Here is a 13,603-nt window from a genome sequence, read left to right on the forward strand (position 1 = left end):
ACATGCGGCTGATGGATAGCATTAATAGATGATTTCATATCACATGTGGGCATACAGTATGTTGAGAAAGTGTATATAGATCAATACAAAACCCTAGGCACCCCTGAAAATGTGTCAAGGATGTCCTCTGCACAAAAGCGTATAGGCTGGACATGCTGTGTGTCATTTAAAGTTTACAGCACAGGAGGTAAGACACATTTCATGCTATGGGACACTTCAGACTAAGGGAGTAACAGTATTATCACACACAGAGAGAGAGAGAGAGAGAGAGAGAGAAAGAGAAAGAGAGGAGTGAGTCAGTCAGAGGAAAAGGAAATGATTGTAAATCCATTCAGAAGTTCAGGATTTTCTTTTCAACAGAAAAACAAGCGTTTTATTCTCCTCGTCCTGTGGCACATCCTCTTTGGAGAGTCTTCTCTGTGTTTCACCTGATCCCGAAGTTCTGCTCGTTTTATTTGAATGACACCAGGACACAAGACAGATATTCTAACAAACTAAAACCCCGGAGTACTGGAAACCTGGAAATGAAGAGAGATTTTACGCTTTTCTGTCGGATTTGGATTGGGATTCCCTTATTCTCAGGTGAGCGCGCGCGTTAAATTCAAATACACACTGTACAACACAACGCTTCAGTGATGACACGAACACAAAATTACACAACATTATAAATAACAAAAGCGTTATAATGAACGCGCTTAAAGTGTGACGCGCTTTACCATAGTGATGTGTGCACTGTTTGAAAGTTTGTATTGTGGAAAAAGTTTCTCATTTTTTTTTTCCCCCTACAAAAAACGTACTCATTATTTATTTCTCCTTAATAATGAACTTTAAGTGACTGCACTTGATGGTCAGACATTACAATGAATGGATATCTGTGTATTTTTCAAAATGGATAGAGGTTGCTTTGTCAGGTCAGTGTGTTATTCGTGAGAAATTTAAATGGTTAAAATTCATTGAAGGGAATCATGACCTAAGATCCATACAGTATTATTATGTAAACCTTTGCAATTAAATGCTATTTCGTTATCATTTATAAATGGTTGATGATGGAGAAAGATGTGTCTTTCAGATTCAGATTTTAGTTTAACATAATGTTTATTCAGCATTGATATCCTGCACATTTTTTACTGTGGTATTTCTTATGTACACAGTTTATTTCCAACATAACACCTCAGAAATCAGACACTCGGTATGAGGTACAATATCAGCCAATCATAACAGCCAGAAACATTGAAAACAATAAAAACGTGCAACTCTATACGCAAGTCTCTGGTTTTAAGGCAATGTGTCTGCTGGTAGAGATCTCATTGGTGTGAAACGCAGATGATGAAGAGGAACTGAAGAGCTTGAGTTAGCACAGGTGTTGTTGAGTTGGGAAACTCATTCCTCCTGTGTGATGCCAGGTTACACATCAAACGGCAGCACCTCGTGAAGACTTTGGCAGAAGGATGGGCGCTCTCAACACAGCTATGAGAAACCCACTTGTATATGCTTGAGTTAAAACATCTTACAAATGAAAACCACATGGCAGCTTAGTGACCCTTAGTGTTTGTGCAAAGTCCAAAACCTGCGGGGAAAACAGCACTAAAGGTGCAATGCCATAGTAGAACCATTACTGAAGAACCTTTATCATCTGAAGAACCTTTCTGTTTTACAAAAAAGTTGACTGAAAAAACAAACATTATTTGTTCAACATTAGCTTTACATGGTGGTAGCATTCAGTGTGACTCAAATAGTTTGGCTTGGTTGATTTAAAGAATAGAAAATTGGTTCTGTTATTTAAAATGAATAACTTGTCCTGCACTCCTTGTGCTGTAAACACGAATAATACCTCAATCATGCAGTTTGTTGTGGAGAGCGGTGCAATTATTCTTCTAAGCAATCAAACACAATTCTTGCTTGATGAAAAATAAATTGGCATAAGAGATTGGCATAAGCTTTAGGCCTAAAAGCAATCAGTAAAACCCCTTTGGTAACCACCATAGCCTAGCTTCAATTTTGGATAGGCAAGGACCTCTTAAATTTCTGATCATATATAATTGTTTTATGTGCAGGTTAATTATATAATGGCATGTGCTGGCTGCCATAAAAAAAATACATCAGTAAACAGACAACACAGCATTCTGCGTTCATTCGCTGATTTTGAATGAGCGCCGGCTGTGTCTCATTGTAATGAAAAGTGATTAGTGCCTAGAGAGGTATTGATTAAACCCCATTACTAGTTGACTAAGCAAATATTTCATCATCAGCGCTGCAGAATGTTCCTAAAAATGAAATACGACTGAAGCCTTATGCTTTATAGGTGCAACTGTAAAGCCAGATTGTCAAACTAGCTATGAAAAAAAACTTTTGCTGTTTTTAATGTATGTCAAGATCTCACTCATAGCAATGTGTTTCATGTTACCATCCTGGTGATTAAACGCAGCTTGAGATGTACTGTGCTGATGTCTTACTGTAGGTGGAGGTTGGCCTGTAAAAAATTTTTTCTGGCTTTGAGAGCAGTCATATTAAAAATAATGGTGGTGGTGCTGAGGCAGATATAACTATTGCTTAGAGTTTAAGCTTTTGAAGGAACACGCCCACATTTTGGGACTTCACCGTATCCCCCAGAGTTGGATAACTCCATACATACCTTTCTCATCTCCGTACGTGTTGTAACTCTGTCTGACGCAGCCCCCGCTAGGTTAGCTTAGCACAAAGAATGGAAGTGAATGCGATTTGTATAGTCACAGCCATCTTTTAATAGTATACTGGGAACTATATTCTCAGAAGGTGATGCACTGCTACTTGGGCGGAGTGATTTGCTCGCAGCACCCGAGAAGCCTCCTGGTGAGGAGCAGAGAGTTCGGTCAGAGTTGTGCTAATCACTCCGCCCAAGTAGCAGTGCATCACCTTCTGAGAATATAGTTCCCAGTATGTATACTATTAAAAGATGGCTGTGACTATACAAATCACAACACATAAATAGGAAAATGTTTGCGTTATTTTGTCACTTATTGGGAGCAGTATGCTAGCTGGAGCCATTCACTTCCAGTCTTTGTGCTGTGCTAAGCTAAGCTAGCAGGGGCTGCGTCAGACAGAGTTACAGCATGCACGGAGATGAGAAAGGTATGTATGGAGTTATCTAACTCTGGGGGATACGGTAAATAAGCTAAATTCCCAAAATGTGGGCGTGTTCCTTTAAAAAATATAAGCCTTACAAAAATTAACCACGGTTTTATTGTAGTGAAAGTATTGCTGCGTATCTTATCTTTGTGTGACTGACATGAATACATCTTAAATGATTGGGCTTGTTGAGGAAACATCATGGCAACCAGCTGCATTTTCATTAGCCTTCAATTTGCGCGAACTGAAATTGAAAATATGCACATCTGATAAACCCTAATATTGCATTGAGGTTGTTTTTCAGGCAATTTAAAAAAGGATTTATTGCAAAATTGCAAAGGAAACAGTTTTATTTTCATTTACAGGTTATTTGACGTGCGTAAAAGTCGCATGACCATTCTTTAAAGAGGAATTGCGCAAGGAAAAATGATGTTTTAGTTGCATAACATCAGTAAATGGAAATGCCATTATTTTGAAAACAAAAGTTTTGTGTTTATCTGAAATAGAAACCAATCTGCTGTTGCTTTGCCTTAGCAAACTCCCATTAGCCTTGGTGTACTGAGTAAAGTTGTCATGTCAACTCTAATGAGATGGTGATGTGTACAGATTTATAAAGCGTTAGCCTGCTTCAGATAACCATCTAAAGTATATATTTTTAAAAGATGTTTAGATCACACAAAACTTCTCTTTCAGGTATTTTGTAGTATCACACCATATATTTTTAGTTTGTAGGTTTGCGTTGTCATCGGGTTATACATTGTGTTTTTACTTTAACTTGAGATTCCTCTTGAGGGCCTCAAATTTAAAGCTTATTGGTTTAAGTCCTCATAACTGGAATAAGCTCCATTGCCTATGCTGTACTGCGGGGTGTGTTAGGTTTCTCTGGTCAGTGCTATGGCATGGCCTGTCATCGAAGGTCATGTGGGTTCATGGGAAAGAGCCTGGGGATAGTGCCAGTGTGTCTCTGGCCCAAATCCACCTCTCCTCCTTTTACTTCTTATACGGATGCTACACTGCATCCCAGCCATTGTGACGCCTCGTTTTCTGAACCATTAGCTAATGATTCGTGATGTTTACATGAATACACTGAGTATAAGTGTGAACGCCTTTATTTAGAAATCTTATGGGTTGAGGGGTATTTCAAAAGGACAGCGATGGCAGAAAACACGACACGATAGCCTCCTGTTGGCAGACTGCACAGGTACAGGAAATACTTGTTAGTGACATGTAGGAAACCCACACAGATGTCATCCCCCCGCCACAACATCCTGACCTCACCCAAATCCCAGCCAGGAAATAGGCCACAACTAGGCAGATATACGTTCATGAAAGGACATGCAGGCACATTTTTGGACCTCATCCTCTCCCCGCCAGTGACAGAGGAATCAAAGCGTGCCACTGGCCTTGGGTATGACAACAGAGGAATTGTTTCCAGGTCTTTCTCACTCACTTGTATTTTAATGTGGATGCACATCCCCTCCTGAGGGTTGACCGATGTCCTCCATTGGGAGTCCAGTAGTGCTGACTCCTCAGTCCAGGGAGGAGGTCTGTTGCGTGGCCTGACTGCCCTCCAGTTGTAAGCCGGACGCACTGCTATTTCGGGCCCTGTGCCTTGCTGTCTGACAGGGATGATGTGACCTGACCCTGTTAATGTCTGTCCAACCCTTAAAAAGTGCATTGACTTGAAAAGAAATGAGAACGGATGTTTTTTAAATGTGGATTCTTCTTGCATGTCAAATGATAATCATTGCTGATAGATAGATAGATAGATAGATAGATAGATAGATAGATAGATAGATAGATAGATAGATAGATAGATAGATAGATAGATAGATAGATGTCTACTCTAATCTGTTTTTATCCCACTTCAGGGATGGGGAGTTCTCCGGGTTCGGGCCATACCCCGGATTCGGAGTTTGAGCTTCACTATGGATCCAAAATATGCTTACTTTTGCAATCAGATTAGATGTAAGGGCGAACTTGGAAATGGGAAAACGACCATTTCTAGTGTCTTTCTAAAGGAAACTTGTGAAATGAAAGTCATGCAGGAAAACAGGAAATTTACTGGATAGGACAAAAGATGCATTTGCCTATCAAAGGCTCCATGTTTCCGTTCACAGGGCGAAAGGGAAAGGATTTTTGCCCCATTATGACTTTTGAAGGCTTCATTTCTCTCTGCTAAATGTCCCACGGTGAATAACAATTTACCATGCTTGCTTCAAAGTGCCAAATTGATTTCTCTTTGCTGCAGAGTTCATGATTTATCTGTTTTTCGGTGATAAAAGTCACTTCACTTCCTTAAATACACAACTGCTCACATTCAGAGTCTCTTTACGGTAACAAATATACACGTAGATGCTTCAAGCTTTTTGTTATTGTACTCATCTTGGACTTATTGTCTATATCAGTATTATGAATGAGAATGACATGATTTGCCAGGATAAAAAGATGGTAACACTTGACTATAAAGTTGTATTTGTTAACTTTAGTTAATGCATTAGCTAACATGAATTAAGAATAAACATTACATCTGCACTCTCAGAAAAAAGGTACAAAAGTTTTCACTGGGGTGGTATCTTTTCAAAACGTACACTTTTGTACATGAAATTACACATTGGCACTTTAAAGGTACATACAGGTACCTTAAATGTTTTTGTTTAATCAACTCAGATTTACATGTCAACTTACTATTATTTATCTTGAGGCACGTGCACACATAGACATCAAAGGGGGCTTGAGCACCTGCCCTTTTTATTCCTGGAGAGAAAGTGCCCTTTTTTTCTGGGGTGCTTTTAAAAAAATAAAATAATAATATGATCTTTATTCATATAACAACTGATGTCTGTCTGTTTCTTGTGTTTTTTACTTGTTGCTTATTTAAATTTACATGAATTTATTCAGGAATCATTTAAATGAGATTTAAACTCTTATATAAAGAAAATTAGCGCTATTTGTGGCACACAAACAGTTAACAGATGAGTCCCGCCTCCAAAATTCACATCGCTAATATGATTGGCTTTACCTTTCCTTAGTCCCGCCTCTCTAACTTATTTCGCTTTATGATTGGTTTGTCTACACTCGTGCTGGATCTTTCGCGCTTCAAGCGCCAAAGCTCAGCCTGAACAAAACCAAGTACGCCGAACTCGGACTTGTGTCCTTCGAAGTTCGAACTTGCAAGTTCAGACTAGAGCCGTTTCCCAATGTCAAGGAAGGATCCTCGGAAGCTAGAATTTCGAGGATGCTACGTCATCGACGTCCGTCGAAGGACTGTTCCAATGTCGAGGATCCTCGAAATTTCAGCCAAGGACTGAGTCCTTCGTTCGACAAATATCCCATATACAGGAAAGGATGCAAATTTGTATCCTTCGCGCTCTTCACGCGCTGAAATCACCCACAATCCTCTGCGCGCAGCACCGAAAGCACACCTTTCAATCACGTAATGACGTAATGACGTGCACTTGCTAGCCTGTTCCATTTAACGTGTTCTCCGAATGCTTAAAAGGAGCCTCGCCTCGCCTCTGAAGGAAGTGACTTGTAAGGACTAGTCCTGCCAAGGAAGTATCCTTGACATTGAGAAACGGCTTCGGAAGAACGAACTTCTGACGCGAAATGCATTCTGGGAAACTTCGCTCTCATAAGTACACACAAGTCTCTTCTGATGCATCCTCGATAAAATTGGCGGATCAAGAACACATCCGGGGATTTTATGTGAACTTGGGCTTGATGCGAACTTTGAATTGGAACAGTACTTGGGCCGCGGCTGATGACGTTTCACAAGTCCACAAGAACACAAGTACAGATAAGAACGCATATTGAGAAACGGCTCTGAGATCATGTGCATGATTATGCAGGCAGTCTACCGGTAAGTGTGTGAGGAAGAAAGCATTCTTATATTAACAGTTTTATGCAAAAAATGTGGGACACGTTGTTACACATAACGATTCAGGGACATTGTTTTCCATGGCAATCCCATATTAACCTGAAGAGTTGCAAACTTGTATCCGTATAGTGTATGTAGTTTAAACAGACTGCTCATAAAATAATAAAGCACAAACAATAAAATAATTGCTAACTGCAGTAGTATACTTTTTTTGTTTGCGTTTTTTGTAATGGCTGTTAAATAAGTATAATGTGTTATATAGTGGTGGAGTAGATTGGGAAGAAATCTGATGTTCAGTATTTTACTTGCCCAGTCTGAATTTTCACTGACATCACAAAAAAGTAAAATATAAAATACAAATAAAATAGGCCTAATCTATATTTGTTGTTTCTGACATGTGTAACCCTAATAAATATGAAACCTCAGATTAAAGGTGCCATAGGATGTGTTGTCAATATGTTAAATTGTTCTTTGACAATTACATAGAACGTATGTTGCTTTATTAAGTGCAAAAATTATCCAGAAACGTTTTTACATGTCTATTTACAACCCTAGAATTTGTCATTTTAATTAAATGGTCTATTTTTGCCCTATTTCAAATTGTCATGAATAATAATGTTGAGCTCTGCTCTGATTGCTCTGCTCTGAGGCTTATGCCAGCTCACATTAGTAAACAGACCTTATATTTTGAGCCCTTATTAGAAAAACAAACAAAAAACATTTTGACAAAAATACATTTTGAGTAACAACTAACAACTAATCAGCTAAACGCTAGCATATGATATAGCATTTATTGGAATGTAGCGCTAACTCAGCAGTCACAACTTTGTTTTTAGCATTTTAACAAATTTGTCATTAATGTGTAATTTAATGTTTTCAAAACATGCACATTGGCTTCCTTTGCTGCTCTATAAACCTAGACTACTAAGGAGACCATGGTGTCTGTGTGAACTGATTATTTTGTAGACATCTTTTGAAAATTAAACAATTGCGTGAGTTTGAGGAAGATAAAATTAATTAACTTTTTTAATCTTTTTTTTTTTTAAAAGGAAGTCAGAATTGCGTTAATATATACTTTTTGTTTAAAAAAAGAAAAAAATATACATAATTATGAGAAGTGCCCTTTATTTCACTTGAGCCCCTGCCCCTCAAAATGTCTGTGCACGTCCCTGATCTTGACTAGAGATGAGTTGCTATAACTTATAAATTTAGTTGAAAAAAAGTCAACTTCATTTTATAAGTTATAACAACTCATACCTCAAGATAAATAATAGTAAGTTGAAATGACTTGTAAATCTGAGTTATTTCAACCAAAAACTTAAGACAGCAAATATTTTTTTACAGTGCAAGTATCTGTACCAAACCTTTTTTAAAGGTACCCTCCTAGTGAAAACGTTTGTACCTACACTGTAAAAAATACTTTGCTGCCTTAAAATTTTTTGTTGAATCAACTCAGATTTACAAGTCATTTCAACTTACTATTATTTATCTTGACTAGAGATGAGTTGTTATAACTACAGGTGAGTTGTTATAACTTATAAATTTAAGTTGACTTTTCTCAACTATATTTTATAAGTTGTGACAACTAATTTCTGTTGACATGACTTGTAAATCTGAGTTGATTCAACAAAAATTTTTAAGGCAGCAAAGTTTTTTTTACCATGTACCTAATCAAAAGTTGTAACTGTTAAGATTAGTTAATGTACAATGGACTAAAATTAACAATTGTATTAGCATTCATGTTAACAAAGATTAATAAATGCTGAAAATCTATATTGTTAATTGTTAGTTCATGTTAACTAACTAATGTAAGGTGTTACCAACTTGTTCACCTTGGCAAATCTAAGCACATTGTAAATAATTGTTGGAATCTCTTTAAGACTTTTGTCCAAGACAAAATATTGTAATCTAAGCTGTGCTATTTACAGTCATTTTATAGCTCTGTATTTTTAATGAATGTCAAACGCACACACGTTGTTGCGTTTAGTTTAGTTTATTTATTTATAAAGCACACAAATAACAGCATAATGCTGCCTAAGGTGCTGTACAAAAAATTACTACATAGCAGTTTTATAGTACATATGCAGGCAACATGAACTCACAGAAAGTCGTGTTTTTAGTCACGAAAATTTTTATTAATTTATTTGTGTCCATGGCACGAAATTCAGCTTTTTTGTGCCTTGAGCACGAATGTTTTGTGTCACTCAGGACGAATTTCTATAAATAGTTATTCGTGTCCATGGCACATCTTTTCCATGTCATTTTATGTATTTTTTTGTGGCTTGGGGTTGGTTGGGTTAGATTTGGGGTTTGGGTTTGGATGTACTTTTATGTATTGGTTTCTACATGTTTCTTTCGCTTTTAAAACTATTCTCGCCTGGAGTTGGGGTAAGAGTTGGGGTTTGGGTTAGGATGTCTAAAAATGTAACAGAAAGATGTGCCATGGACGCGAAAAACTATTTATAGAAATTTGTGTGAGTGACACGAAAAAGACATTTGTGCTCAATGGCATGAAAATGCGTAGTAATGGCAGCCGATGCATAGTAATTTTACACAGTAACTTTAGCTCAGTGTAGTAGTTGATACGCTTTAGCTATCATTTGAATTAAGGGAATTTACTTGTTATTTATCAGAAATAATCTACTTGGGGCTTTGTTGTTTTTGATTCTTTGCTGAGGTTTACCGAAAGTTACATTTGGGCCACAGAGGGCATTTTGTTTATGTTGCTTTAGAAACTGTCTATTAGGTTTGTTATATGATTTCATCAGACGCACACTCATCGACTTTTTTTAACAATGTAGGTCCTAAAGGTGCGGTAATCTACCCAAAATTGTATTCTGTTTTGTATTCCTGTAAAGGTACCAAACGGAAACTTAGGGTACAGCCCCAGTGACAGAAAAGGTACAGTTTTGTACCTTTATTTCTGACAGTGTAGATTCAGTATTAGGCCTAACTTTTAGCAAGAAACACTTTTAGTGCAATCTCTGTAATAATTTTACTGTTTTGAATGTACAGATATGTTATGACATCCTGGCCTGTCACTTAGAATAACACACTTTGTCTTCATTTATTTTTTGATTATTTATCTTTTGTCTATTATGTAATCCCAAATATTCCCCAATCCCCCAAGAAAGGTCCCAGATCATTTCTCTGAAACTCACATTTCTGTTCCAATGATCATTCCCAATAGCTCAGGGAATATCACAATTCAGAGTATGTTCAGTCTAGCAGATCCGTTTCACAGTACAGAGGAACTATCACGTTCCTACATCCACTTTCTAGAAATCCACCTTAATGGGCACATTACAGGAATTCATATAAACATTTTGCCTCCCTTGTTTTTTATACATAATAGAGAACAGGACAGCGGGGAGGTTTTTGAATGCCGCACTAGCATTGCGTGCTTTCAATTACAAAGAAGCCATACAGTACATGCCGTCATTGATTTCTGTCCATAGGGGATAACCCCTGCTAACAGCTTATGTATTACTTCAGTCATATATCACACTGACAGCAGTCAACTCCCCTCCAGGCTACATACAGCATCTTTGTAAAATATATGTATATTCCTTTGGAAAATATCTGTCATACACGTGCCAATTTAGCGGTTTGAATGGTTTTAAAACGGTGCCCTCAAGTCAACTAAGCCCGATGTAAGATTGCTGAAATACCTTCCAAATGTCTGAGTCGTCTCATTCCTTGGTGTAGTCCAACTGTGTCTACAGGCAATGTTTTGGCAGAAAGTACACTTACACGAGTCAAACATCCTTACAAATGTGCAGCGGAGAGTCTGTTGTACAGCTTTATGTGTTTTGATTTATGTTTTTTTTTAAGCGGTATCATCATCTCATCTAGAGAGAGTGTGATGAGACGGGAGCTTCACGCTGTGATCTGCTTAATGTTTGTCATAAATCTTTATAAAGTCAGCATGCAGGCAACTCAGTATTTCGATTTCGTAGTGAGCAATCTATGTGGAGATAGACCATCTCAAATCACAAATAAGACAACGTGACGTGTTTGGCAAAATGCCTGGGGTAGATCGTGTGTTTGTGAGTTTTAATCTGTCATTTTATAAGCGTCTCATCTGCTTACAAGTTTGGCCCAAGTGTGACGCAGTATGTTTGTATATTTATGCTTAAGTATTTTTACATTTGAGAAATATTAAGATATTGTACTTAAAATCTAAAATAAATTTCCATCCTTTGTTTGTGGGATATTATCTGTGCTAAGTCTGCCCCTAAACAACACATTCAAATAAAATAAATATCTTTCGTCACAGCCCTGTAGTCATGATGTTTGGATCCTAACTTTCAGTCTTTAGATTTTGACATAAACTCATACTTTCATGTTCATGTGCACATGGTTTGTTTATTTTCTGTGTGCCATGTGGTCTCCTGTCATGATTTAATCAAGTCAAGTCTGGTTAGGTGTTTTGAGGGTCTCTTCTCTCGCTTTCTTTTTCCCTTATGGGCTTTTGTTGCATATAAAAAGTTTTATTTTTCACTGTGCAGACGTAGTACAGATGGTTTGGCCCAAAGCTTTACTCAGTGCAATTTATCATACAGTTGCACAGATACATTAATTATGGGATACTAAATCATCATGTGCAAGGTGGACAGCTACACAATATTGCTTTATAAAACAGTTACCGCACAACACAAATATTAAACACAAAAATAAAAGATGTTCAATCCAGGTGACTGACTGACTGTATACAGTAACATGAATGTTTCACGTTTGCCTGTATATTGCTATGGGTGATGCACAGAATCATTGGGTGCAACAGTCGTAGCTGTGTTGTCAGAGCTGTTTATATTTAAGGTTAAGTTTTTCCCATAGACCATAGGTGTCATTTACACTGGGGACGCTGGGGACATGTCCCCACCACTTTTTGAAATGACTGATTTTGTCCCCACCACTTTTTGGAAGCATTTGGTTAAAATGTTCTGAAAAATCAAGCGAACCAAGAGATGTTAAAAGTTTATTTGCACAAAATAAAGACCAAAAATATCAAATTTAAGTAATTTTGTGCATAAAACAAACAAAAAAATCTGCCACTGGGATAAGCAAAAAATCTTTAACATTTTTCTTAAACACTAAATTCAAGAAAAATTCAGGCAGATTTTTTTGCTTGTTTTACGCACAAAATCACTTAAATTTGATATTTTTGGTCTAAAAACAGGACTTATTTTCTTAGGTCATTCTGCTCATCAGTACAATGCATCTTAATTTAAGAATTTTTAGATATTTTTACTGAAAACAAGACAAAAATACTAAGTAAGAAAGTTATTTTTTTGCAGTGTGGCCTACGTTATGCCCATTTTTGATGTGCTAAATATTTTTCCCATCCTGCTGTAATGTTTTTTCATCTGTCCCCACCACTTTTTAACACAAACTGACGCCCCTGCCATAGACTGTAAAAAAGATGGACTTAGTGTCCGTGACGTCACACATAGATTTCTGAAGATTGTTTTTGAAGCCAATAGTAGGCGGTGCTTGCCGTCGCCACCTTGGCCATGCGTCAAGGTGCATCACACACTTATTTCGGAAAACAGGTAAAAAGATGTGACATTGGTGAAGCTGAGGTGACTGGTTGCTGAAACCACGCCCGCCTAGCTCGACTCTAGTTACAGCAGTGGCAGTTCACCTGTCACTCAAGTGGCCACACCCTTAATTTTTCAGAACTTTAAGGCTTAATATAATTTAAACGGATGAGTTACTAAAAAATTCACCATCCATTCTGTCATCATTTGCTCACTTTCATGTTGTTACAAACCCATATAAATTTCTTTGTTCTGATGAACACAAAGGAAAATATTTAGAGAAATGTTTGTAACCAAGCCATTTGTGGACCCCATTTACTTCCATAGTACTCTTCTTTTCTACTATGGAAGTGAATGGGGTCCACGAAGTTTGGTTACAAACTTTTCTCAAAATATCTTCATTTGTGTTCATCAAAACAAAGAAATTTATATGGGTTTGTAACAACATGAAAGTGTGTAAATGATGACAGAATTTTCATTTTTAGGTGAACTATCCCTTTAAAGACCAAAGACAGTTTTTGTACCAGGCTGTAAACATATTATTTTCTACTGTAAAGTTGGGCATTTTAACATGGTGGTCTATGGGGATCGACTCTCTTTTTTTTGCAGTTTAAGTAACTTACTTATTGGCTTCATCAGATAGATCGGAAGGTTGCCCCTCGGTTTTTCCTGTGTTTTCAAAGCTATGATTGTGTTTACGGTGCATTATAAAACGGTTAGTTCCAATCCTTGATTCTGATTGGTCAATATGTGTGCTTTATTCACGATAAAACACGGCTATGACCGCTTCAACCAAAGGTTTTGTTTATCACTGCGCCCTTAGCAACCACACGTATCGGTTTGTTGTTTTTATTTGAGCTTTCATGCAGATTACACATTGGAACACATTTTTGTTCGTGGTCAGGGACTATTTTTTCCAGCGGAAGGAATGCTTTTTATTGATTTAACTTCATGAAAGTTGCACTAAATTTTTTTTACTTTAATATTGTGTGGTAACCGTTTTATAAAAGCAATAAGGTACTCGAGGCAGGTGCTGTATCGTGAATAAGTAACGGCTGAAGGGCGTTGTTAGGCA

General features: G+C 37.3%; 1 protein-coding gene across 1 annotated transcript in view; it reads left to right on the forward strand.

Moving 5' to 3' along the window:
• Positions 1-277: 277 nt before the first annotated feature.
• Positions 278-13,603, forward strand: part of flt4 (fms related receptor tyrosine kinase 4) — a 90,583-nt gene continuing 77,257 nt past the window's right edge. The window contains exon 1 of the mRNA XM_065267952.1: positions 278-582. Coding sequence (XP_065124024.1) covers positions 525-582 — 58 coding nt within the window. The 5' untranslated portion in view covers positions 278-524. The remainder of the gene's footprint in view (positions 583-13,603) is intronic.

This window comes from Paramisgurnus dabryanus, chromosome 16 (genome assembly GCF_030506205.2).
Source record: "Paramisgurnus dabryanus chromosome 16, PD_genome_1.1, whole genome shotgun sequence".
In the NCBI taxonomy this organism is placed as follows: Eukaryota; Metazoa; Chordata; class Actinopteri; order Cypriniformes; family Cobitidae; genus Paramisgurnus; species Paramisgurnus dabryanus.